General features: G+C 41.7%; 2 protein-coding genes across 3 annotated transcripts in view; one reads left to right on the top strand and one right to left on the bottom strand.

Annotated features, from left to right (window-relative positions):
- The window catches only part of LOC126019153 (sulfotransferase 1C1), a 32,661-nt gene extending 30,125 nt beyond the window's left edge, over positions 1-2,536 (bottom strand). The window contains exon 1 of the mRNA XM_049781352.1: positions 2,444-2,536. The gene's annotated coding sequence lies outside the window, so the exon portion shown is untranslated. The remainder of the gene's footprint in view (positions 1-2,443) is intronic.
- An 11,388-nt stretch (positions 2,537-13,924) lies between these two features.
- Positions 13,925-25,545, top strand: LOC126019143 (1,25-dihydroxyvitamin D(3) 24-hydroxylase, mitochondrial). 2 transcript variants are annotated; one of them, XM_049781338.1, is made up of 11 exons: positions 13,925-14,167; positions 14,312-14,502; positions 15,491-15,584; positions 17,631-17,727; positions 18,723-18,814; positions 19,507-19,618; positions 19,939-20,084; positions 23,458-23,624; positions 24,483-24,561; positions 25,145-25,339; positions 25,435-25,545. In XM_049781338.1, the coding sequence occupies exons 1-11, from the start codon at positions 13,925-13,927 to the stop codon at positions 25,543-25,545; spliced, it is 1,527 nt and encodes a 508-aa protein (XP_049637295.1). The 2 variants fall into 2 exon arrangements, with proteins under 2 accessions (XP_049637295.1, XP_049637296.1); XM_049781339.1 differs by lacking the exon at positions 25,145-25,339.
- The last annotated feature ends 1,385 nt before the right edge of the window (positions 25,546-26,930 follow it).

The raw sequence follows: 26,930 nt of genomic DNA, 5'->3' as shown, positions 1-26,930 counted from the left end.
GGGTTGGCCGTGCGCAAGGCAAATGCCCTACTGCTATACTTTCACTCTGGCCTGAGAATTGGGAAACTTTCTAAGTTCAGGCCTGTAATAGTTAAAATCCTCCAGAGAAAAAGAAGCTGGAACTTTGAGCAAGAACAATTATTGAACTTCCTTTTTTACCGTCCCTCCCCCCGCAGGAATTTTTGAGCAAGAAATTGATTTATTTTCCCTATGCCAAAGAGTAAACTAATAACTAACTAAGAAAAGAAAAACTTTGGTCATTTTAAATTCAAGCCAATTGAACTACAAAAAGCAGTTTTAAATTTTGGGGGCATTTTTATTTTTCTACTGGAGAAAAATGTTCTGACTTTAAAGGTATTTAAAAATAAAAAAATAGTGTGAAAAATATTGTGGTTAGCCTTTTTAGATAATATTGATTTTGTGAGTGCTTAATATTGTTGAGATAACTAAATTTCATAGCAGAGTTGTCAGCAGGTATTAAATGTAATGTTGGTCATAAGAGCTAAAATTTGGGAAAATAATTTAAATGTCTTTAATAAGTATAATAAAGGATAATTGGGTCCTATAAGATGTCAGGAAGTCTAGCAACTTGTTTTCAAAATTGGAAGAAAAGAGAAAAAATTTTGCGTATCCAGCTAAAACACAGACTTTTCAAAACTGGAGTCAAATCAGTCTTATTCTATCTTTCTGAGGCTTTACAACTTACTATAATGTTTAGATTTGAAAATCATGTGTTGTCCTTGACATGTTAATTTGGGAACTATTGCACATTACCTAATTCTGATTTGCTGAAATTGAGTCATTAACCCTGTAATGTCTGGGTAACTAAATAATTGGTTTAAAAATAATATATATACATATATATTTTAATGAACCCTGTAATGAAATTTGTCACTTGGATTTGTATTGATAAAAGGGACATCTATAGGGTTGTTTTGCAGTGAACTATTTTAGACTTTTGTTAGCAAACACTAAATTTTAATTGTATTACTTGTTTAGAAGTATTTGCAGATGAAAGCCTCTTATTTATATTTCAGGGCAAAAAACAATCTCCTTGTTTCACATCAGTATAATATGTTAAACTATTTGCATTTATAAGCAGCAATAAAATATAAGGTCTGTGTGTAATATATATATATTAAAATTGCAAAATGATAAGCCTACTGCATCTAGAGAAAGAGAACTATTTTGGAAAATGTTCTAAGTTATTAAGAAAAACCATAGTAACTAGTAGTATGTATTATAAGAACATAGTTTAAAAATGTAATGGTTTTTAATATGACATAGAATTTTAATATGGATCACTTATAATCAAAGATACCATAGCTTCTGAATTTATTTAATTTTGGTTCAATGATTTAATTAGAAGTTTTTCTCTTTAAGTATGGCTTAAGTAAATTAAAAGTGAATATTCTTTAGTTTGGGGCAATTTAACTCTCCTTAAAAGAAAACAATTAGAATTCTTGGTAACTTATAAATTATTAACTTAAGGTTTTCAAAAGTAGGAACATTTGTTTGTTTCTCAAGTCAGCTTAGTTCTGGGTCACCTTTAATAGTTATATTCAGTTTATATTTCATAATTGGAAATTTAAGAAAAGAAATTATTATGGCTATTTATTATAGGACTATTTTAAATGTTCTTTTGATAAAAGAGCTATGCGCTCCTAAAGATAAAGGTTTTGAGAAGAATAATCATGAGTTTAAGAAAGTTCATTGAAGATCAGTTTAAAATTTTTTGAAAAATTAGTGATAGTCAACTTTTGACTGAACAGGAAGAAACCACATTTGGCTACAGTATAAAAAGTCTGCCAAGATTAGTGGGCATTTTTCCTAGTGTTCAAAAATAATTTCTGTTTCAAATTACATGTATAACTTATTAGTGAAATTGCTGGTGTCCAGTATGCCTTCCGCTGTAAGCCCATAAACAGAAAGCAGGAAAATGATAAACTCTACTCTCTGTATGATATGTAAGATTAGACATGTTTAAATGCTTTTGTATTTGCTGCCATACCACTTACCAGATTTTTCATTATTTTCTGCCAAGGATATTGATAGGTGTATCACAAAGAGCTTTAGGAATATGGTCATGGTTTAGAGAATTGGATCTATAAAATTATAGGAAATCTTATTGTGAGAAACCCCCCCAGACATTAATCAAATAATTTCAAGATTTCCTGTGTGTTCTGTAAATTTGTGAGGAATTTGCTTCCAATCTCTCCTTAGCACCTTAAGTATTTGATGTTTTATGGCACTGTGTTGGTTTGTATAAAAACAGGGTGTTAATTTTCCTTTCTGCAGTGAGGATTATTCCTCATGCAGACAGGAAATCTTGGACCCCAAGAACCCAGAGCCCTCTTTAGAGAAACAGAGTTAAAAGAAATTAAGGTTAAATGACAGGAGCAGGTCCAGTGATAACTGGTACTGTTACAAGTACTCTGCTTACCTCAGGGAGACTATAGAGGCAGACTGGCCTAGGAAATCAGTGCTCAGCTATATCTGTGCCGGCTGGCCAAGCCCAGATCTTGTTCTCAGCAAAGTTCTGAAGAACAGAACTTCCGAATCCCCGAGGGGGTGGGGATAGGGTCCCTCCAGAACCCATAGGTCAGAATCTCTCCCAACCCCAGATAGGGGTGGAACAGGCTCAGGACACTCCTACAGAGAGTGAGAGGACTAAGGCCATTCCCCTGCTTACCATGTTGATCTGACCTCTGCTTCCTAGATCTTATCTTTATATGGCCAAGCCTGGGGAATCCTGAAGTGGCATGTAAGTCTTAATGCCTTTAGTGGTAAATCATCTGCTCTGTCTTTAATCAATCCCCAGAAACTATCTTTAAGAGTAATGGGGTGCCCACTCCTCTTAGGTAACCTATGTGAAGGAACTGAAAGCAATAAATGCAATCACTAGTTTGACCAAGGAAAACTCAACTTGAATAGAAGGAGTAACATCAGGAAAAATAACTCAGAGCTGTTTTTATTGCTATTACTGAGCCCAGTGGGTATCCTCCAGGCAACATCTATAACACTAGGAAGCAGAACCTGAGAAAATTGTAGCATGACTTCACAGATTCCAAAAATTATTGGAAAAATAATATCCACTACCTAATTAATCTAATCCTTATCAGGTGTTAAACCTGCCAATTGCCTCTTAACTACTAAGGTAGTGTGAGGTAGGGCCTACAGACACTTGTCAGCTTAAAGAAGTTACAGAAGATGGATCTTTGGTCACTTTCCCTTTCAATGACTCCAAAGGTAGTAAATAGGAAGGTCATCAGGAAAGCTTCCAGGAGAATAAGGGCAAAGAAGGACTACAGTAATTCAATGAGCTAATGTCATTAACATCAATTGGAAATTATGTCTATCTATCCCAGAGGTTGGGGCAAGTAGCAAGAATTAACTGGACACTGATATTTAAAGAGGATGGGTGGTATAAGAAAAAAAGGGGCAAAGATTGTGAATTCTCTTAGAAATGTTAATTAAGGGTAAAAGAATTAACACTGGGTGTTGGAGGCAGTTTTCTTGGATCCGGAGCAGGAAAAAGCACTGGACTAACAGCTATTTAAGTTACAGGAACCTTCTTTTCAAAGGAACCTCCCTTCTCCTTGTGGTGAAGAATTATAAGGACTCCCTGCACATTCAGCTGACTCAACTTCCAGCACCAGGGCAGAATGAACATCTAATTTATTTATGGACTGTACTTGGATTATTATCCAGATTGTGGATGGAGAATTTGTGGGTCAAACTGTCACCCTGGGGATCCCTTCCCTAATCTTTGGTTTCTGATTATGCTCCACAAGATTGTCCACTACTGAGGTATAAATGTTGCCTGAGATGAAACAGCCATAAATGTTGATGTTAGAATATAGTGGGCCTTTGTTTAGAGATAACATTGCTTAGGCTTCTGTACATTGAAATGACTCTGCTTGCTTAAGGAACTGCTACAATCTGCAGTTTTGAGGTAGAAAGACTAAGCCCAGCTAAACAGCAGTGGATGCATAGCCAAATGACATATATACCCTAGATCTGGAGATGCCTGATCATCTCTCACTGAGCTGACAGTCCACCATAACTGTTTGTATAATGCTATATTTGAAATAAAACACCTACTCCCTTGTATGATGCAAAAATAAGGAAGGAATGTAAGAACCAAGGTCCTCCTCCCAAGTCCATGATAAGTAAATCTAGACTAAGACAAGCCTAAACCTTAGTAAAGTGTACTTTTCAACTCCTACTTTAAGGCAGAGAGAGAGAGTTAACTCAGAAATAAAATCAAAGTTGGTGTCTTCCAGAAATTAGGAACTAGGATTGAATGAGCTTGGAATACTCTATCTGATAAGGCTTAGATAAGAATCCGTGATCCCTCCACAGCCAGGGTTCGAATCAGAGTATCCCTAGACAACCAAAGTTGAGCTAGAAAAATCAGGGGTTAATTAAGACATCTATACAATGAAATGAGTGTACTGTTACTGCTTGTGATTTCTATATAAATTGCATAAAGATTTGACTCAAAGTCCTTGCCAAGAATCCCTTATTTGGATGAGGTGGGACCTTGGCTAGCTGAAGAAACTCCCTTTTGCATGTTGTATTATTGGAGGTGGTCTCTGACTCTCAGTGCTGTTTCAGGTGTCAACAAGTACTGACAACAAGTACTTGGAAAACTTACTCTATAAAGGTCAATGTCTCCTCCATATAATGAGGGTAAGATGTGACAATAATTTTCTCAGGAGTCACATTTTACAGTCTTTATCATGCCAGCTCATTGGCCATCTCCATAGACTCACCCTATTCTCATAAGAGAATCAAGTCAAGGTGTAAAATATTTATGGGTACACAAATCTTACAGCTGAAAACTCTGGGATGCTCTCGGAAGGAGGACAGGCTGAGTTTCTGCCCTGCTAAAGCCCCAGTAAACCACATCCAGGTCTACAGCTGCTGCCACAGAATGATGCAACTTTACTGTTTCTCCATTGATCTCAGCATAGACCGTAACCAACAAAAACTCCAGATATGGGGTTGAAACAATAGCACAGCAGGTAGGGAGTTTACCTTGCATGTGGCGCCTATCTGGATTTCATTCCTAGCATCCTATATGCAATCCCCTCGCCCCTAGTCTACCAAGAATGATTTCTGAGTGCAGAGTCAGGAGTAAGCCCTAAGTATCTCTTGGGTATGCCCCCTCCAATAAACAAAACAGTAAACTCCAAGTATGTTGGTTTGGGGGGTTGAAACTCTGAGATCTCAGAATGGTAACAAGCAGCCTCCCCTAACCCCTGCACACTTCTGGAAACCACATCAGCCACAGTGATACCCCACAGCTTCCTCCATGTCAACTCACCAGCCAGCTCCATATTCACACTAGTTTCAAAAGAAAGTCAAGCTGAAAATTGTCATGTGTTATCAACTGTATTATTATAAACAACAATGTAAAACACAGTGTTTACATAATTAAAATTTTTTCTCTGGATGAATTAAAATTCACTCTAGAATAAAAGTCAAATTTTAAGGTCCAGAGTCCAAGTAGGGCTCTTACCTTGCACTCAGACAACCCAGCTTCAATGCCTGGCACCACATTTGATACCCTAGTCTTGCCAGGAGTGAATCCTGAATACATAACCAGGAGAAATTCCTGGATACCACCAGATGCAGCCCAAAATGACAACTCATCATCATCATCATCATCATCCTTTAATCCAATCAAGTCATTTTGGAACATAGACAGAGCAAATTTACGTTATAAGAAATAATAATAATCATTCCACATTCTTCCTAATGTTGTTTTCTACTACAAGAAACTAATCTGATAAATTTGTATAAGAGTTACTATGAAGCACTCACAAGATTCCTGGCGTGAAATTTTCAAAACCTTGATCTCTGTTCTCTGTGGACAATTGATGACTTCTCTAGTCTTTTCCTCTTGGGAGCATCGTAAGTTCTGAAGTTCCAAATGTGTGCCACATACAATAATAGCTTCTGGAATAGTTCTTATATGAATTATGTCTCTTTGTTCTCATGCTTAAAGTAAATCAGGAATCAGGTTACACCTGTGTGCTGAACAGTTGAAAAAAAAAAAAAAACCAATGAGAGCCCTGATAATTATTTCCAGTTGGTCTTTCTGACAGCAAAACCAGTTCTTGGTTCCAAACTTTTTTTTAGCTATATATTTCCTGATATTGGGAAACAATTTTAGAATTATAATTTCTGAATTACAAATTTATTTATAGTAATAGTACTAATATTAGTAGCAGTACAAACTTATATGTGCAGCAGCTTCACTTTCTCTCCTTTACCTGGTAATCACTCAGAAAACCCTTACCCAATTAAACCAGTTAGATATTTTTAGATCCTTTATAACACACTTACCACAAAGTCACTTTAAGACTTTATTTTAAAGATAATTCTGTTTATCCTTATTGATGATTTATAGCATACATAATATATTTTGATAAAATAAACATCAGAAGGTTAAAATTTCAAGGCAACTCACTTTCCTGATAATATTTTAGAGTTCATGAGAAAATAGCCAGTGTCAGATCTCAGCAGTCTTACCTGTTGATATTTTTTTCAGTGGCTACACCTGTTAGGGCATATTGATTTACTATTTGAACACCTGAAAGGATTAGTTATTTTTTCTGAACAATAGAAATGTTGTCAGAATAAACTAGATTTGCAGCTCAGTTTCCTGGACAACTTACATAATTTCATCATTGGTGGAAATAAACTTAATTGTGTTTAACCACAAAAGGATTAAATAATTGTTTACCTGCCTTTGAGAGCACATAAAAAAAAAGAGAGCACATAGACAGTCACATGAGACTGTAAATAGATATCTTGATTTTGGGAATGTACTGGGGAACCACCCACAAACTTAAAATGAAGTTGAGTAAAATTCACCCTTTAAAGAGAGACCTTCATCACCATAGACAGTACAGTGTCTTGCACATGGCAAACTATGTTCAAGTCCCAGCATCCTATTGGTCCTCCAAGCTTCATCAAGAGTAAATCCTCTGCACAGACCAGAAATAACTGAGCACAGTTGGTTTTGAGCAAGAGAAAGATCACTGTAATTTTAGGTAAGTCTGTACACAAGACAATAACATTTTGGCGGAGAAAGTAACCTTTTCTGAGAGCTGGAATCCCACTTCCAGAAAATTTGTTACCATCTATTATTGATTTTTCTTAGTAAATAATTTGATAAATACTGAAGTTTCCAAGATGTAGCCTCATTCCTTGTCTGCAGTTTGCCCTAGTTTGAAGAAAGAAGTCACAGGATAGTGTATAAGATTAAAACTCGGGACCAGAGAGATAGCATGGAGGTAGGGCGTTTGCCTTGCAAGCAGTAGGACGGTGGTTTGAATCCCAGCATCCCATATGATCTCGAGAGCCTACCAGGAGTGATTTCTGAACATAGAGCCAGGAGTAATTCCTGAGCACTGCCAGGTGTGACCCCAAACAAACAAAAAAGATTAAAATTCAGTGAAATTGGAGGCAGAGCGATAGCACAGCAGGTAGGACAGTTGTTTGCCTTGCACATGACTGACCCATGTTCAATCCCCAGCATTCCATTCCTGAGTCTTTGCAAACAAAACCAAACAAAATTCAGTGAAATTATACTGCAGGCGTTAAAAGATATTCCCTCTCAAGGAAAAACTCCCCATTGCTAATAGGAAATCTAGACTGAGCAAAAGTACCTGTCTCTCACTCCAAAATTGAACTACAATCAAATTAACCTTGATGGGTAAGACACGCATTATGGAACATAGAAGTTTTTTACAGGATCTCTATTAGTAGGAAGTTCAAACAAAGTAACTCAAAGTAACTTCTCTCATTTTTTTATATGTACCCTCAGTTCAATAGATTGAAATACATCTATTGAGAGAAAATTATGCTTTCTTTGCAGTTCTATAAAGACACAGTTTCATTTTCTTGGACTATCCACTGGATTAGACTTTTGCTAAGAACTTGTTAAGGGTTAAATTTCCTCTCCAAATTTATATAGTGAAGTTTTAATACCTGTATCTGCATTTGGGGATAGAAACCTTTTTTTTTTTTCCAAAGTCATTGTAGGGTAGGGAGTTGACTCAAAGAGCTAAAATACACTTTTGTATGCAGAACCACATAGTTCTTTAAAAACTTTTGAATAACCCCAAATGTTGAGCTGGGAGTAGCATCTGAATACTCTGCATGTGCCCCCCCCAAAAAAAACAAAAGTCACAGGATGAGATCTAATCCAATAAGATAACTATATTTGTGGCAACACATGCCACATTCTGATTCTCCTAAGTAAATTCAGTTCTAGTGCAATGCAGACACATTTTAGTTTTACTAAGCTTGTAAGAGCTATTTTAACACTCCTATTATGAATTCTCTGGGAGTTTCATTCAAAGTGAATTTAAGTTTATGTGCGCATGAAACAGTGCACTGAATCTTGGACCATCTTGTATCTTTTCCTTGAACTGCATCAAGAGCCTCACCCTCCACATTTTATCTTATATTATCAAATTTCTTTTTTGTTTATTTGTTTGTTTTTGTTTTTGGAGGGCATTGCCATTACAATCTAATGAATCTCATCGGAAGGCCCACTGAGAAATCTTCCCTCAACGTGGATGGCTAACCAAGATTTTTGATCATGAAAGGTGATATTTCTTATGCTTAATACAAATAGTTATTTGGCTTATATATGAATCTCCCTTTAGCATGGAGGTAAGGCGTTTGCCTTTCATGCAGGAGGTCATCGGTTCGAATCCCGGCGTCCCATATGGTCCCCCGTGCCTGCCAGGAACAATTTCTGAGCCTGGAGCCAGGAATAATCCCTGAGCACTGCCGGGTGTGACCCAAAAACCACAAAAAAAAAAAAAAAAAAAGTATGTATATAGTTAAACTTTTTTACTTCCAAACATAAGGATTTTTTCGGGCAAATATAGTTGGGAAAACTCAGCACCAAAATATACCCCAAAACAAATTTATTTCTCTTTCTCTTTTATATGCCCTTGCAGTTTTAAACAGGAATGTTCTGCCTCTAAAAGACTTTGATCATATGGTTACTAATTCTTGCCTCAGAACTTACATCCAAAGTTTTGTCCATAAAACAACACTGGGCTATTGAGAAAACTTTCATGAGGTAGATTTGCATCTCTTTCAGATAAGTTTGTTTTTCCTGGGGCCTGGAAGGTGGCGCTAGAGGTAAGGTGTCTGTCTGCCTTGCAAGCGCTAGCGTAGCGTAGGACGGACAGTGGTTGGATCCCCCGGCGTTCTCATAGCCAAGAGTAACCCCTGAGCGTCAAACAGGTGTGGCCCCAACCCCCCCCCAAAGTTTGTTTTTCCTAAAAACTATTTCTTAGTCAGACCTTAGGAAGTTAGCTGTCTGTATTAGCCCCTAAAACAAAACCTGTTCTCTCAGAAATTAGGAAAAAATGACTCCTTGCAAATTCCCCTAATCCGGACTAGACAGGAACTGCTTTAAGATGTTAAAACTTGGGCCCTGAGAGATAGCACAGCGGCGTTTGCCTTGCAAGGAGCCGATCCAGGACCAAAGGTGGTTGGTTCGAATCCCGGTGTCCCATATGGTGTCCCATATGGTCCCCCGTGTCTGCCAGGAGCTATTTCTGAGCAGACAGCCAGGAGTAACCCCTGAGCACTGCCGGGTGTGACCCAAAAACAAAACAAAACAAAACAAAAAGATGTTAAAACTTATTTTCTTTATTTCTTTCTTTTTTTTTTTTTTTTTTTAGGCCACACCCGGTGACTCACAGGGGTTACTCCTGGCTATGCACTCAGAATTGCCCCTGGCTTGGGGGGCCATATGGGATGTCTGAGGATCAAACCGAATTCCATCCTAGGTTAACGTGAGCAAGGCAGATGCCTAACATCTTGCACTACCACTCCAGCCCTTATCTTTTCTTTTTAACTCTGGATTCTTACTTGAAATATATCTACTCATCAGGAGCCATGTGAATTGTTTTTTTTTTTTTTCTGTTCACAAGAGAGTCATCTTTTCATGCCACAGAAAAAAACTGTGGCTAATTCCTCATTTATACCCTTTATTTTTCACATTAAAATTGAGAAAAACACTGTTTTCTCCCACATTGAATTGTGTGGTCTCTCATTTCTTCATACTCCATTTGTGCATCCACTATCCTCGAGGGAACTCAAAATTCTCTAACTCAACCGGACCAAAACTAGTCCGTGGCAGGGGGGCTATACCCAGCAGTGATTTGTGCTCAGAAATAGCTCCTTGCAGGCTTGGGGACCATATGAGATGATGAGGATTGAACTTGGGTCTGTCCTAGGTGGTGGCATGCAAGGTAAACACCCTACTGCTGTGCTATCACTTTAGCTCCATTATAAGATCAAATTTCTACTGATCATTCAGTTCAAGTCTAGTACAAGCACACTCCTTTCACTAGACCTGGAAAGACAATTTTAACTCTTTTCTTACAAAATCTTTAGGAGTTTTGCTCTAAGTTTAATTTCATGAAATATTTCTGCAGCTTGAACAAGCTTATGGTATGGCTTTTTATTTTTAACTGTATTAGCAGCAATAGCCACAACATTTAACTTTATACTACTGGTGTTTCTACTGCTCTGTCAATTCACATTTATTGCAAAACGCAACATTGCAAATATTTTATGTGCTTCTAAGGTTAGTTTTAAATTTATTCCAACATTCTCTAAGAGTTTTTCACTGAAAGTTAACATTTGTTTAAGGATGGTCATGAAACAGTGTACTGTAGTTTAGACTACTTTGGAATAGTTCTCTTTTCATGAACTCTCTTAGGAACAATACTTTCCACATCTCCTTATTGGTGTCTCAAATGATCCCACTTTCACTTCCATTGCAATATACTACAAATCAGTTTAGTTCTACTGGACATGGGAGGGCCATTTCAACCCTTTTCATATGAATTTATTAAGTTTTTTACTATGGTACAAGTTTCCTAATTGAAAGAGCTCAGGCAGGAAAGCAGTAGACTTCTTTCCATAACCTGCACTTGGAACAAGACCTCTTCTTCCTTAAGACATTCTTTCTTAAACTGTAGTTATTCTACTACTCAGTCAATTCACTTCCATTGCAATGCACAACGAACTTTTTTTTTTTTTTTTGGTTTTTTGGGCCACACCCAGTAACGCTCAGGGGTTACTCCTGGCTATGTGCTCAGAAGTTGCTCCTGGCTTGGGGGACCATATGGGACACCGGGGGATCGAACCGCGGTCCGTCCAAGGTTAGCGCAGGCAAGGCAGGCACCTTACCTTTAGCGCCACCGCCCGGCCCCTTTTTTTTTTTTTTTTTTTTTTTACTGTTACTATAAGGCCAACTTTTACCCTGTTTCTATCAATTCTCTAAAAGTTTCTGCTGGGGACCAGCCCTAGGTGAGCAGATCTGAAGCAGGGCACTCCAAAGATTAAGAAAACATGACAGACGATAGATATAAGAGAGAAAAGCATGGGACAAGAGGGTTTATAACCCTCTTGTGGACTTATAGCCCTCCTTGTGGACTTAGAGACTTGATATATTGTCTTAAATGAACACTCATAGGATGAGCCAGGGAAATCATATACAAGCATCTGCTTAGGAAGAGCCAGAAGTTTATAAACATTTGCTATCTATGCTAACTTAAACAGCTAAGCTAGTACAAGTCAATAAGAATCACATGACTAGAGGGCATAGGAGCTACGTGACTGAGGGTTCCTAAAGTGAATATACCTCAAAGTAATCTTCTGTGGGAGAGGTAGCAGGACCTGCACCAGGAAATTTTTCCCCATGTGCTGCTGTTGCTCTGGGAAGTAAAGGTTCCACGAAGCAGTGTTTTTCTTTTTCTTTTTCTTTTTTCTTTTTGAAGCAGTGTTTTTCAACCTTTTTTTTTTTTGTGTGTGTGTGCAAAGGCACACTTTTTTCATGAAAAAAAAATCATTTAACATTAGAAAATGTTAAAAAAAAAGTTAACACCTCTATTAACTCTCTCTATATATGTTTATATATAAAGTAATTCTCTTAATAGGAATCAAATAAACACAAAGAAATTATTTTATAATTCCTTTACTATGAAATAATAAATATTACGAAATAATAAACCTAATGATTGGTCTATTTGTGAGCTGAAGCCGCATGTTACGGATGAACTCGTCACACCAGACGATATCTCACGGCACACTAGTGTGCCGCGGTACAGTGGTTGAAAAACGCTGCCTAAAGCACCTATCCAGCCCTGCTTCTCAGTCTACCTAACTCACCTTTTAATTAGGTAAGTGATATGTTTGTATGTGCCCTTGTGTGTACATGCATGTTTGTGTCTGTATGTATATGTGAGCATGTGTGAAGCTCTGAAAATGTGTTGCAGTTGCATGTCCATGTACGAATGCATGTGTGCCTGTGTGGGATTATGTGTGCCTGTTATGTATGTGTGTGCCTGTATATAATTGAGTATGTTTGCATGTGTGAGTATGTGTACATATGTGTGACTGTGTATTGACTATTGTATATATATGAGTGTGTGGTGTGTATAATGCCTGTTTATGATTGTGTGTGATTGTGTGTGAGAGCGTGTGTATGTTTGTGTGTCCCTGGCCCATATTTACTTCTGATGGACTTTGGGGAGAACAGAATGGTAGGGGCTCAGGTTCCCAAGTCTGAAACTGCAAATGGCGGATCCTTTGCATTAAGTAGACTCTGTCCCCATAGCTGGAATAACTGCTGGCTGAGGAGAGGTAGCCTGATTTCTGGTGACCAATTCCTCTTTTCCCACAGATACCCTGACAGGGTTTTCCGGAGAGCTCATTCCATTTCCCTTGCAATACCTATGAATCTCCCTACTTCTTCTTTTTTTGTTTGTTTGTTTTTGTGGGGGAGGCACACCGGTGATGCTCAGGGGTTACTCCCGCCTATGCGCTCAGAAATCGCACCTGGCTTGGGGGACCATATGGGACGTCTGGGTATGGAACCTTCCTAGGTTAGCGCGTGCAAGGCAAAAAACGCCCTACCACTTGCACCACCGCTCCGGCCTCTAAACTGCAGCCGCCAATGCAGGCGCGCTCCACCCCGCACAGACATTCTTGGGTGGGTTGAGACGCACAGGTTCGAACCCTTTTTTGGGGGGGGGTTTCACCCTCTCTCCACTCTTCCCTCCGACGGCCCGCTCTGCCTAGTCTGGCAACAGCTGCCTACGGGGCAGCAGCCGGGCTCAGCCTTCATTTCCGGGCGCCCTCGGAGACCTCGCCCGCCCGGAGCGCGATTGTGCAAGCTGGAGGCTGCCGCACCGCAGCCACGGCCGCCGGGGGAGGGCGGGCGGGCAGGCGCGGCCGCCTCACACCCGGTGAACTCGAGGTGCCGCGCGCCTCCCCGAGGGTTATCTCCGGGGTGGAGTCCTCCTGGGCGCTCGCTCGGGACGTCCGCCGCCGGGTGCCCTCGCTCACCTCGCTGACTCCATCCTCTTTCCACCCCCACCCCCAGGTTCCGCGTCCCTGCGGGCCTGGCAGCCTTTGCCCACCCCATGGCTCATCGTGAACTCATTGGCCACCCGGCCGTCCTCGTCTTCATAAAGGCGCGCGCGGACCGCTGCTTGGAGCGGGGAGCGAGACTGCACAGCGCCAGAGCGCAGCATCCCCGACGCTTCCCCGGGCATCTGCGTCCTGCGGCTCCAGCTCTGCCGGGCGGATTTGCAGCTTCATCTAAGAACTTTCTTCCTTTCCTTCCACTCTCGAGACAACCCCGGGTCCCCGCCGCAACCTACCTGCAGCCAGTGGGGGCCAACTCTCCGGACCCTGCAGCCTGAAGCTTCCTAACCAACTGTTCCCTGTCCCCTCTCTGTCCCCTCCATCGCACCAGCCTGTACTCTGCTCCAGCCCGGAATCGTCCTTGCCCCCCCAACCCGCGGCTTGCCAGGTCCCTTCCAAGTTCCATACATCTTCGCAGCCTGCAGGCTCCCCAGCTGTCATGAGTTCCCTCGCCGGTCAGAGTCGCTCCTTTGCCGCCTTCTTCCGACAATTGCGCCTCCTCAAGCAGCCTTCCAGATCAGAGACATCTGCCGAGTTACGGCAAACTTCCCGCTGCCCATGGATAGAAAGTGGCGAGGTGCCCAAGACGGCCGCCCTGCCCGGACCCCCCAACTGGCCACTGCTGGGCAGCCTGATGGAGATTCTCTGGAAAGGGGGGCTCAAGAGACAGCACTACACTCTGGTAAGTGTGCCTCGCACGCCCCATCCCTGCGCCTATGCCAGTCCAGATGCAGAAGTATCAAGAGCTTAGTGGGACCAGACGCGCCCTTGGGGCAGGGAGGGAAACGGGGTGCGAGCTGATTTCATCCTCTGTCCGACTCTGCAGGCTGAATACCACAGGAAGTATGGAAAGATTTTCCGCATGAAGTTGGGGTCCTTCGATTCGGTACACTTGGGTTCTCCGTGCTTGTTGGAAGCGTTGTACCGCACCGAGAGCGCCCATCCGCAGCGCCTGGAGATCAAGCCCTGGAAGGCATACCGGGACTACCGTGCAGAGGGCTACGGACTGATGATCCTGTGAGTGGAGGAGTGGAGTAGGCATTGGTCTACAAGGGGGAGGCAAGATGGGTACCTCTCCTGTAGGGGGGGCACCCCAGGCTATGGCCTCTTATCTGTAGCTTGGAATGGGTTGCAGGAGAAGGGATCTGCCCCCACACCCGACTTTTCCTGACAATTGACAGCGTCCTGCTAGCCATCCATACAAGAAATCCACCAACAGTCTGCACATTGTGGTGCTGGGTCCCACAACCCAAGAGTCCCTTCACCTGAAGGTTCGAACATAGGAATGAAGGTGACCTTCCTTTCTTGGAGGCAGAAAGGGAATTGGGGACTCTGGTGGACTTGGAAGTTGACCATTCTAGGGGCTAGGAGAGGGAGAGATCATTTGAGATGTGCTTCACCAGACTGCATTTGAATTGGAACCATTCAACAAGTATGAACATTTCTTTTAACACCAATTACACCCCATAGTTGTGAATGGTCATCTAGCAGATAGAGGGACAAGTGTGAAGGAGGATAGCAGGTTTTTTTTTTTTATATATATAGCTACTGGAATCTGTACATCTCCAGTCAATGCCAATGACTGCAAAGAAGATGCAAGTTTGCATCATCTTATGAGCTCTTCAAGCTCAATTTTACTTCCTACCCCCAACCTAATCCCTGCAGAACCACCTCAAAGACTGTGAATCCAAATGACCAGGGACTTTACCTTTTGTCAGTCTTAGGAAGGGGTGGGAGGAGAAGGGGCTCTTAGGTAAGTGCATTCACTCCCATTGTCAAGTCAGCTCCAACACTGCAAAACTGAGCTTCCCTGTATAGTTCTGAAGTCTGGTCCTCTGTACAGTTTCTCTTTTTCTCTCTCTTTCCTGTCCTGGTGCTGGTCAGGACAGAGCCCAGGACTTTTATATGCAAATCCTTCGTTTCATGTTTCTACCAAAGCAGAGAGATATCCATAACATCTTCCTTCCCTCTACTTGCTTAGAGTTATAATTTTGCTCTCTCCCAGGGAAGGCAAAGACTGGCAGAGGGTCCGAAGTGTCTTTCAAAAGAAACTCATGAAACCAGTGGAAATTATGAAGTTGGACAAGAAGCTCAATGAGGTACCCAAGCTGAGTTCCTTTTTCTTCTATCCCAGGGGGATGGATAGGGGTTTAGCAAAGTATAGAAGGGCAAACCAACAATTTGGGTGACTTGAGGGTCTCTCCTTTACTCCCATTTTTCTCTGCATCCTCCTCCCCCCTTGATAACCCCTCCTTCTCTTAGTTTGACTAGGAGGAAAATTTATGAGTTTAGTGTTAGATGCCACAGTCCTGAAATCAACCCCCACATTCCACCTCCTTCCTATGGAACCCAAGTCTACCTTTCACCTTCCTCTGATCTCACTTTTCTAGTCTATATAGTGGGAATGACTCCACAGATTTTCCATGAAAATTAAATGAGATCAAGTTTACAGAAATCTTTGTTAGGGATTTTTGATCTGGGTCTTTCTGGATGGGTAGGAGTCTGTAATTTTATGATGCAGGAGAAAGGCACTGGGGTGCAGGAAGAACATGCTACTGAAGATATAGAGGCACAAGAAAGAACATGGTGTCTTCCGGGAAGGTTACTTTCTGTGCTCCTGAACTGAGGCTTTCTCAAGGATTCTGGCTAGAGGGCAGTTCTCAGTAACATTATTATTATTATTTTATTATTTTGTACCATGTAGGCTTATACCTTATCCTTTAGCCAACAGAAAATGCAAGGTGAGAGAAATTTCAGCAGATAGTAATCCCGATTTTGTTTATTTTTGTCTTGGGGTCACTCCAGGTGTTCCTCAGGGTTACTCCTGGTGCTGTACTCAGAGATCATTCCTAGTGGTGCTAAGGGACTGTATGGGGTGCCAGGTACTGAGTCCAGGCCATCCACATTCAAGGCGAGAGCCATATCTGCTGTACTATTGCTCCAACCCCCCCAAATCCCTTTTTACTCCTGTGCCTTGGGTCCATATATCCAGGGGAAGGAGTGAAAACTCAGAAGTGTCCAGGGACTAGGTCAACAATAGAAATGCACAGGGTGGGTCATTTTAGTGGGTCATTTTAGCTTGTCCTTTTGAGAAGGTGTTACAGCCACAGATGCAGCGAACAGGACCCATGGGCATGCAGATCCAATGCCACTAAAACCTAATGATGATTATTACTAATGATTACTAGTATTGCCATTGAAAAACCACAGAAAAGGCAAATGTTTCTGCAAATGCTCTGGATTGCATTGCTAGGTGGTAGTGAGTTCAATAACAATCTTCAATGTGTGATAGAGCCAAACTGGACTAACCCTGTGCCACTTTGCTAGGCTTTGTAGTCCCACATTATAGTACCAGCCAGGTTGCTTTTTAGACTGTGTGTTCAATGGCTTCTGCACACCTCATTTTTCTCATCTGTGACTAGGTAATAGGTATATATGTTCTGTCTATCCACAAGGTTGTAAAGAGGATCAGCCATGATAGAACTCTTTGTATGATGGTTAGTACCACATAAGCAACTTTATATAAGAACCATTAGTCAGTTTAACCCAGTTTTTAAAGTCACCATGAATTATAGACCTTTCATGGTTGGATTTCAGGCATACAAGTTCCAATAGCAACCTCTTTACCAGAGTCCACTTCTCCCCAGCCCCAATTTTGCAAAATGAACTTCTAGAATAGGCTCAAAGCCATCAACACCTTTTAGTGAGTGAGAAGGATTGGGAGTAGGGGAGGGAGTAGAGCTATGTCTAGATTTTTTAGCTTTTCTGGCTACTAGTTCAAGATGCATAATATTTTTCAAACCTATGAGAAGAATTTTGCTTGCCCCATAACAGCCCCAGAGTTCTTGACATGTGCCAACTTGTGCGTATTCCCTTTCCCATTCAAAGAGTGGGTTTCCTTTCATACACTGAGATCAAAGCTCAAACAGAAGCTTCTATATAGTTGCAGGAAAGCTGGGAAGTAAAGCAAGGCAATGGTATGGGAACAAAAGATAAGCTCAAGCAAAGAAGAGAGAGTTTGTGTTGCTTCAGAACCACCAAGATCGTGGGTGGGGGAATAGACTGGGCAAAACCTGAACTTGATTGAACCTGGAACTTGCCTTCTTCAATTGCCACTGAAATATGCCTCTGGGGATTTTTTTAAGGTGTTGTCTGATTTTATGGTGCGACTGGATGAACTCTGTGATGAGCAAGGCCACATTGCAGATGTATACAATGAACTGAACAAATGGTCCTTTGAAAGTAAGCTCTCTTCCTAGGCTGTGTGGGTGGCAGTGTGCATGCTGTTAAGGGTCATATTGGCTCTGGTTCCATACACTACTGACTGTCATAGGGAAAACAAGAGGAGAGACCTGTAATTTTTTCTGGCACTTATGCTTTGCCTTATGCTAGTAGTTGGGTTGTTTAGTCATTCAACAAGCATTTATTGAACATCTTTGAGGTGCCGGGCACTAACTGCAACAAGCGAGTTAAATTGGCATCATAGGGATTGGAGATGTAGCACATGTGGTGGAGCATATGCCTGGCCTGTGTAAGACCCTGAATTTGATCTCCAGCAGTCACTGCCTGCTTACCCCAGCTTAGAACTGAATGGGGTTCTAGACCAATACAGATTAACAGGCCAGGTACCTCTGCTCACATAGCTGAGATAGGGAAGAACACACTTGACTTCCCATTCTGCAAAGGGTAGGCAAGAGAGAACATCAGCAAAGTGCCAGGATGAGTCCAGCCTACTTGGTAAGGAGATGCCTAAAAGGGAATCTGTGAGAGAATCAATGGGAAGAAGTTTTCAGAGAGTGGAGTGGCAAGTGCAAAGGCCAAATCAAAAGCTCCAGACTTTCTCTGAGTAGCGTCTGGAAGCAGAAGTAGAGTTAATTGGATTGTGACATTATAGAGGGGAAGTGAAAAGAAAAAAAAACAACAAAACCATGAAGGCCTTGTTGGACTCAGCACAGCTCAGTCCAGCAAATGTTGAACTCCTGCTTCTTGGGTTCTGAGGGTCTGTCCATTGCAGACCAGTGACCAGCAAGCAACCGGATCATAGAGGCCTATATATTACATCTAGAAAAAGAAGTGAGTGATCACATCTTTGTCCCAGGCTCTTCCATTCTGTTATATGCCTTAACATAAAGAGTTTTTCATCCCCTAAAAAAGACTGTATTTTCATGAGAACAAGAACAAGGACTTTTAGTCCCTAAAGTCTCCAGTTTCACAGTGTTGATATGTTTAAATGACAGGTATTTGCTTTGTGCTCTATGAGAAGAGGTTTGGGCTTCTGCAGAAAAACACAGATGCCAAAGCTCTGGACTTTATTGCAGCTGTTAAAACGGTGAGTCACTCCTACTTGGAGGATATCACCCAGTGATCACAGGTTTCTCCCCAGAGCATGGGCACACATTTTACAATGAGAGGAAATGTTCATTTCATTGGAGAGAAGGGATTTGGGACCATTTCCAGTGGTAATGAAGACTTACTTCTGGCTTTGTGCTCAAGGATTGTTCTAGGCAGGGTTGGGTAAACATATGCAGTGGTAGCCACTTGCAAGGCAAGTAGATGCCTCCTGTACTACCTATGTCCCTAGAAAATGTTCATGTAATGTGAACTGTACATTTAAATGACATAGAGCATTATGCAGCTGTTTCAGTGGTGCTGAGTTTAAGATTGCTCATGGAGATATTCCCACCGAAGGTCAGATCATTTAAGACCCTCTGTTATTCAAAGTCTAATATGTAGAATAGCTAAATATTTCAGAGGTGCATGGTTGGCACTGTTGTTGGTTGAGAATGGGCCCCAAAGTTTGGAAATGACAGGAAGTTGAGGAAGATTGAGCATTGAAGTGAGGTATAGAGGAATTTTAAATATTGAGGCCATCAGTTGAAATTTTTCCTGAAACATAGAGAGAAATGCCACTAGCAGGTGATAGGGCTGCCACTAGGGCAGAGGCCGAGAAACCTAACTTTGGGGGAATACAGTGAGGTTATAGTGGGCAGTGAGGAAAGCAGCAGTCTTTGTCTCCTGCAGATGATGAGCACATTTGGGAGTATGATGGTCACCCCAGTGGAACTGCACAAGAACCTAAATACCAAAGTATGGCAGGAGCATACCCAGGCCTGGGACACTATCTTCACAACTGGTGAGTGTGCTCATACCCCAAGATGCTTTGGGTTGGAACCAGGTTCTTGTCTAGTCACTTAGATCTTCCATACAGTGGTTCTTTCTGTTACTTCAGCCTCTGTAAGCCTCTGGATTTGGGGAACCCCTAAACTAGATGTATTCTCAGGATGAGACAGAGGCCAGCCATGGAGAATGTACTTTAGGTCTTCAGGACTGGAGTGGTGAAAAGTGAGGACTTTGGAATCCCAGGTTCAAAGTCACCTCAGGTCATGCTTGATGTGAAGTTCTCTTTGCTTAGCCTAACCTCTGACTTCCTCTTCCTTTTCTCTCCACCAATAGTCAAATCCTGTATTGATAGCCGGTTAGAAAAATGCTTGGAGCAGCCAACTACAGACTTCCTCTGGGATATCTATCACCATCAGTCAATTTCAAAGAAAGATCTCTATGCCGTGGTCACAGAGCTGCAATTGGGTGCTGTGGAAACGGTAAGGACCAGTGCTAAGGAAGTAAACCGAAAAATATATGTTTATATCGAGTTTTAACTAGATGTTTCAGGGACCTGAACAATGGGACAGCAGGTAAGGTGGTTTGTCTTGCACACAACCAACAAAGTAGGTTGTCTCTAGTAGGAATATTAATGTTTTAAATTCTTCATTTACTCCAAAGGCTTCCAAGGAATTCAGGCCAGAGAGATAGATAGTTCAGGGGGTAAGGCACTTATTTTGCATGTAGCCAACCCTGGTTCAATCTCCAACACTGCATAGAGTCTTCCAAGCACTGCCCAAGTGACTCTTGAGCCCCGGACCAAGAATAAGCCCTAAACACCACCAAGTGTGGCCCCACTATACACCCCCAAAAGATGCAAATTTATTTTTACTTCCTTTATGTAGAATCATTGGCCTTGTGCTCTTTCAATGCAAAGCTTAGCTTTGCCCATTTTCCTGCTTTCTTTCCCATTACAGTGACTACCCAAATGCAGAGATTAGATTTGTCTGTAGCCATCTATACAGGCTTGTATTTTGTGGGTTCTTGGCATTAAGTAGATTCACTTTGTTTTCAATCAACAGACAAATCAGGAAGTATTGAGGGTCAGGTGCTGTGCCTGAGACACAAATCCTTCCCCCAAGAGCCAGTTTCCTCCTGGGCCATATATGCTAGGGGGGAAGAGAAGTGGCAGATCTCTAAACAAGTAAATCGCATTGTTACAGCAAATGATACAACCCTCACTTGGGTAATGCCATAGAATTAGGTAGAGAGAGCAGTGGATAAGGGGTCACTCTCTGAGTTTGAATTGAGCAGAATGAGCCAGATCTGCATAGAATAACACTATAAAACAGTGGTACTGGCATGTGCAAAGGTCCTAGAGCCAGAAGAGGGTGTCACAGGGGCCAGTGTGATGAAAGTTGACTGATAGATTACTCAGTAGGCCAATTAGCAAGAAGCCTTGGCACAGCATTTGGGATATCATTGCACCTACATTGGGGTCCCAGAGCTCTGGTTATACTGAACAGCCTGGATTCTTTTTTTTTTTTTTTTTTTTTTTTGGTTTTTGGGCCACACCCGGCAGTGCTCAGGGGTTACTCCTGGCTGTCTGCTCAGAAATAGCTCCTGGCAGGCACGGGGGACCATATGGGACACCGGGATTCGAACCAACCACCTTTGGTCCTGGATCGGCTGCTTGCAAGGCAAACACCGCTGTGCTATCTCTCCGGGCCCAGCCTGGATTCTTAATATGATCAAATTTGAGTTTAGAAAAGTAGACTCTGGCTGGTTGATGGAGAAGGAGCCAGTGCAGGGAACAAGGACACTGAGAGATAGGCTCTGAGATCCTGCTCCTTCACAGAGTTCAGGCAGGGACAGTCTGTGTCCTGAGATTACCCAGCCACATCCCCTGAGTTCACCCTGCAGTTACCCTAAGAGGCTTGGCCCTTACAAGACTTTGGTGAAGGCAGCCGATTTTGCTACTTGTGGTGAGAGACTGACTGATATGGTTAAATGTTTCCCTTTTTGCCCTGGGCTATTCTGACAGTCACATTGGGAAAACTGAAGAAATCTGAAGGGATATCTAATTTGGTGACCTCTCCCTCTTCCTGTTTTGTCGATCAGACACATGCAACAAGCATCCCTAGTTTATTTGTGGTGGAGCAGTCTGTCCTTTGACACACGATGGCTGCCCTAGAGGCGTCTTTCTTCAAAAATAATTAAATGTCACCAGTTCTGAGTTACTTGTCTTGGGCTGCTTACAGGAGCAGGACGGCCCTTAGCAAAAGTATCTTCTAGTCTGAGAGGGAGAATACAATGAAGATTTTTAGAGACTATTTGACTTACTTTAGCTTAAAAAAAAAAACCCCGAAAGGTTAGAAAAACAAATTCAGATGATAACCAGTGGTGAACATTATGAAGTTGAAAGCAGCATTGGTCCCTTTTATTTTTCCCCTTTTTGGCTTTTGGAAAAGAAATAAAATATATCACTTAAAAGTATGAGCCCTGGAGATAGTCCCATAGAACAGTGTGTAGGGCTCTGGACTTGCACACAACCAACCATTTTCTGGCAATCTATCTGGTCCCCTGTGCACCACCAAGAATGATTCCTGAGTGTAGAGCCAGGAATGAGACCTAAGTATGGAGCTAAGTTAGAGCTAAGTATGGCTGCCTCTCCCACCAAAATAAACAAACAAACAGAAAATGCACTTCATACCTTGACGTCCTCAACACAAAATTAGAATTCTTTATTTAAGTCTTAACATGCTTGCTCCTAGGAGGATCCTGCATATGGCTCAAACCCTTAGAATAGAAAAGACTTTTTTGATGTGGTAACTCTTTAGGGTGTGGCCCCCAAAATGAGCCTTCTTTTTCTTGTTCTGGAAACAGTTTCTTGTGTATTTGCACCATATAATATTTATTGGAAGGAGTAACACACCTAGGATTCTCTCCCTCAATTTTATGTTTGTTTTTGTACCACACACAATGCTCCTGGTTCTACCCTAAGGATCAGTCCTGGCAAGAATGGGGTGAACAGGGGCCGGTGAGGTGGCGCTAAAGGTAAGGTGTCTGCCTTGCAAGCGCTAGCCAAGGAAGGACTGCGGTTCGATCCTCTGGCGTCCCATATGGTCCTCCCAAGCCAGGGGCAATTTCTGAGCGCTTAGCCAGGAGTAACCCCTGAGCATCAAATGAGTGTGGCCCGAAAAACCAAAAAAAAAAAAAAGAATGGGGTGAACATATGAGATGCTGGGGATAAAGACAAGTTAGTTGTGTGCAGGACAAGTGCCTTACCCCTGCACTCTCTCTCCAGCGCCACCTTCACCAATTTTTATATACATTTTTAAACATTAAATTAAATAATTTATTTACAATTTGGTTTGGTTGTCAATTTAATGAAATTGTTTCCATTCATATAAAAATATCAGTCTTGATTTTCAATGTGGATGCATGTGCTTTTTTAAAAGAGGAAATTGAGAATCAACATCTCTTTAGCAATGAAGCATTGTCCCCACAGAAATCTGAAGAGATTTAGTACACACATCTTAGTTCCAAGCCTTCCATTTTACAAGCAGTTTTTATAAATATTCATTTCATGCAAATCAGGTTTCTTCCCCCTATCACATTATGTTAAGTATCCTAATGCCAGTCAGTGTTTTAAAGGCTTTATTATTTAAAGGATTCTGTTTGGATTTAGTAATTACTCTATTCTCATGAACAGGCTTTGGAAACCAGATGTCTCTCTGTTATCATTGTGTAAGGCATAAGAAATAAAGAAAGGCAGCTCGCAGGCACTGCGTTCAGTTCTGTTTTGACTTGAAACTGATTTTAAGGCTGTTTCTATGCAGCAACTCAAGTGTGTGCTTGTTTGGGTTTCAGACAGCCAACAGCTTAATGTGGATTCTCTACAATTTATCTCGAAATCGGCAAGTGCAACAAAAGCTTCTGAAGGAAATTCAGAGTGTAGTGCCTGAAAAGAACATGCCTCGAGCAGAGGATTTGAAGAATATGCCATATTTAAAAGCTTGCTTGAAGGAATCTATGAGGTAAGAATGAACCAACGGGGCAAAATAAGACCGATCTCATCTGTAAGTAGTCCCACAGTTAAGTGATAAACATCTGCCAAGCTACAAAGAAGAGTGAGACTTAGTCTATATCCCTTTCTTTGCCCACTTTCTAAATCCTTTATTTTATTTATTTATTTATTTATTTATTTATTTATTTATTTATTTATTTATTTTTGGTTTGGGGTAACACCCAACAGTGCTCAGGGGTTACTTCTGGCTCTGCGCTCAGAAATTGCTCCTGGCAGGCTCTGTGGACCATATGGGATGCCGGAGATCGAACCTGGGTCCTTCCTGAGTTGGCCATGTGCAAGGCAAACGCCTTACTTACGTGCTATAGCTCCAGCCCTGACTTTCTAAATCCTTTGATTTTATTTTGGAAAGCCAGGGTCCTCCCCTTAAACCAAGACTAACAATATGTGAAAGAATGTCACAAGCCTTCACGTGTATGAGCAGCAGAGCTGAAGGAAACTCAGCTCAGTGGTAGGGCTCTTGCCTTGGATACCACCGACTTGAGACAGACCTGGTTCAATCCCCAGCATCCTATATGGTCCCAGAGCCTTTCAAAAGCAATTTTTGAGTGCAGAGTCAGGAGTAAACCCTGAACAACATTGGATGTGGCCTAAAAACAAACAAACAAACAAAAAAAAAAAGCAACAAATAGAAATAAAGACATGTTGTGCAAATCTCTAGATAAGAGACCCAACTGCTTTGTGAGAAATTGTGGCCATATTCCCTTGCTCCTTCTATTGATGTGAATAGATACTGATTTCTGCTTGACGTAAATGCTAGAAGTTGGTCAGGGCCCACCTTCTCCCTCTGCAATTTTGTGTTTTTTAGGCTTAATCCCAGTGTGCCATTTACAACTCGTACACTTGACAAGACCACTGTGTTGGGCGAATATACTTTACCTAAAGGAGTAAGTAGAACTGGTACCATCTGGAACATACAGAACTTTTGAAAGAAACACTTTGCAACTATCCATCGGAATCCCTAAGCATATGTGTTGAAAATAAGATAGATAACAATAGACTGTGGACTCGTTGTATGGGATAATATTTGGAATAATGGCTACAAAGATGGAGAGGGTCTGAATTTAACCCTGAGTAAGTTCTGTAATGCCTGTGAGCTTTAGCTGGCCCACAAAAAGATGGAAATAATGATAGCCTCTACCATGTAGCTGAGAAGTGAGAAGTGATGAAAGTTTTAAAGTCCATCATTGTATGCCTCCTGGCATGTTTCAAGCCCTCAGCCCATGTTAATAGCCATCACTTTTTATAATATACATTTGAGTGTTTTCTTTCGATTTGCTAGGTGACCACTTTTGTAAATGTGGTTTCTCCAACATTTTCTTCTGCTTATTTATTTCTTTTTGGTTTTTGGGCTACACACGGTGACGCTCAGAGGTTACTCCTGGCTAATGAACTCAGAAATCGCTCCTGGTTTGGGGCTCAGGCCCCTCTTCTGCTCTTTAAAATGCTGCATGTTTCATGTGTTTTCAGACTGTCTTGACGCTAAATACCCAGGTGCTGGGGTCCAATGAAGAGAGTTTCGCAGACTCCAGTCAGTTTAGACCTGAGCGATGGCTTCAGGAAAAGAAGATTAATCCTTTCGCTCATCTTCCATTTGGCATTGGGAAAAGAATGTGCATTGGCCGGCGACTGGCCGAACTTCAACTACACTTGGCTCTTTGCTGGGTAAGGCACCATCGGTGCTGGGGATACTGCAACTGTGATCTGGGTGCCAGACAAGCAGGAGATGGGTAATTCTGTTGTGTGCACTTGTTATTCAGATCGTCCGCAAGTATATGCTGGTGGCCACTGACAAGGAGCCAGTGGAGATGGTACACTCTGGCACCCTGGTACCCAGTCGTGAACTTCCCATTGCTTTCTACGAGCGATGAGCCTCAGGTGAGTGTTGCATGCAATGGGGGACCCAGAATCTGGTTTGAATAATCCCTGTTCACTCCTCTTCTTTGGCAATAACTTGATTCTGTTTCTGCTTCGTTTTTATTTTCAAAATGGGAATCAAAAATGCAACTGGGGACCTGAGTGGTAGCACAATGGTAGGGCGTTTACCTTGCACGTGGCTGACTTAAGATGGACGTGGGTTCAATCCCCAGCATCCCATATGGTCCACCAAACCTGCCAGGACCAATTTCTGAACACAAAGCCAGGTGTAATCCCTGAGTACGGCCAGGTCTGGCCCAAAACAAACAACTAAACAAAAAGCATCTGGGCCAGGCTCTGCCTCCATAGGAAGCCCTGGGTGCCATCTTCAGGCATACTACACATATACATGCACACATATGTTGATACCAACACTGAGTACTTAGCCCAGAGCCTAATTCAGCTAAATGTTCAACCAATGCCCATTGCTTTTATGTGTTTTGTATGTGAATATTGGAAATATATGCTGTTTCTGGTCAAAGGACCCATTGAGAAATATTTTAGATTTTGTGTGGCCACCATTTCTTGCCCATTAATTCAATGCCTGTCCAGAACATTTCTTAGTGAACATAGCAGCTGCTGTATTTGTGTTCTGTTACTGCCCTAAAAAGGATTATAATTCTGAGAGTTCAACACTTTTTTCTTATTTCCCAGTGAGTGGGAAATGCTCCATGCCTCCCAGTTCCTAGATGGCTGAAATGAATGAGAGCAGGCAGCCTGCACTACTGCCCAGGGAGAAGCTGCACCTTACTCACTTGACTGTTGGCAGAACTCAGTTCCTCCTGGCTGTACGACTGAGGTTCCTAATTTTTTTTGCTGTCAGTGGAGAGTTTTTTTGAGCTTTGAGAGATCCAAACATTCCATGTCATATGATGGCTTCTTTCTCCAATGCCAGTGAGATCTACCTTATTGATTGAAGTTTCTCTCTTCCTACCTCTTCTGAGAAATTTTAAGATAAATGCTCATTTTGGGGCTTGCATTTTGGGCTTGCAGAGTTCCTTTGATCATGTGGTTCTGTAAATTAGGGCTTGGATCTTTGAGGAAGAATAGTTATTACTAAACCTATACAAGCTGTGTTTCAATAAAACTTTATTTAAAGGAACAAGTGAAGACCTGTACAAGAACAGAGAGTTGTCTTTGGTCCAATGATTGTCATAGAGACCTCTAGCACAAAAGCACAGGATAATTTTCTGCAACAGAATTTTACTACCTTTTATGATCATACAGAAGTTAAAGCACCTTCCTGGCACTTGCCATAGCAATAAACTATCTGCAACTTGTAGAATTATTGATTAATCATCACATTTATCAGAGACCACATGATATACTTTTTATCATA

This window comes from Suncus etruscus, chromosome 9 (genome assembly GCF_024139225.1).
Source record: "Suncus etruscus isolate mSunEtr1 chromosome 9, mSunEtr1.pri.cur, whole genome shotgun sequence".
Lineage (NCBI taxonomy): Eukaryota > Metazoa > Chordata > Mammalia > Eulipotyphla > Soricidae > Suncus > Suncus etruscus.
The sequence above is the reverse complement of the archived record's forward strand: the minus strand, read 5'-3'. Positions and strand labels throughout refer to the sequence as shown.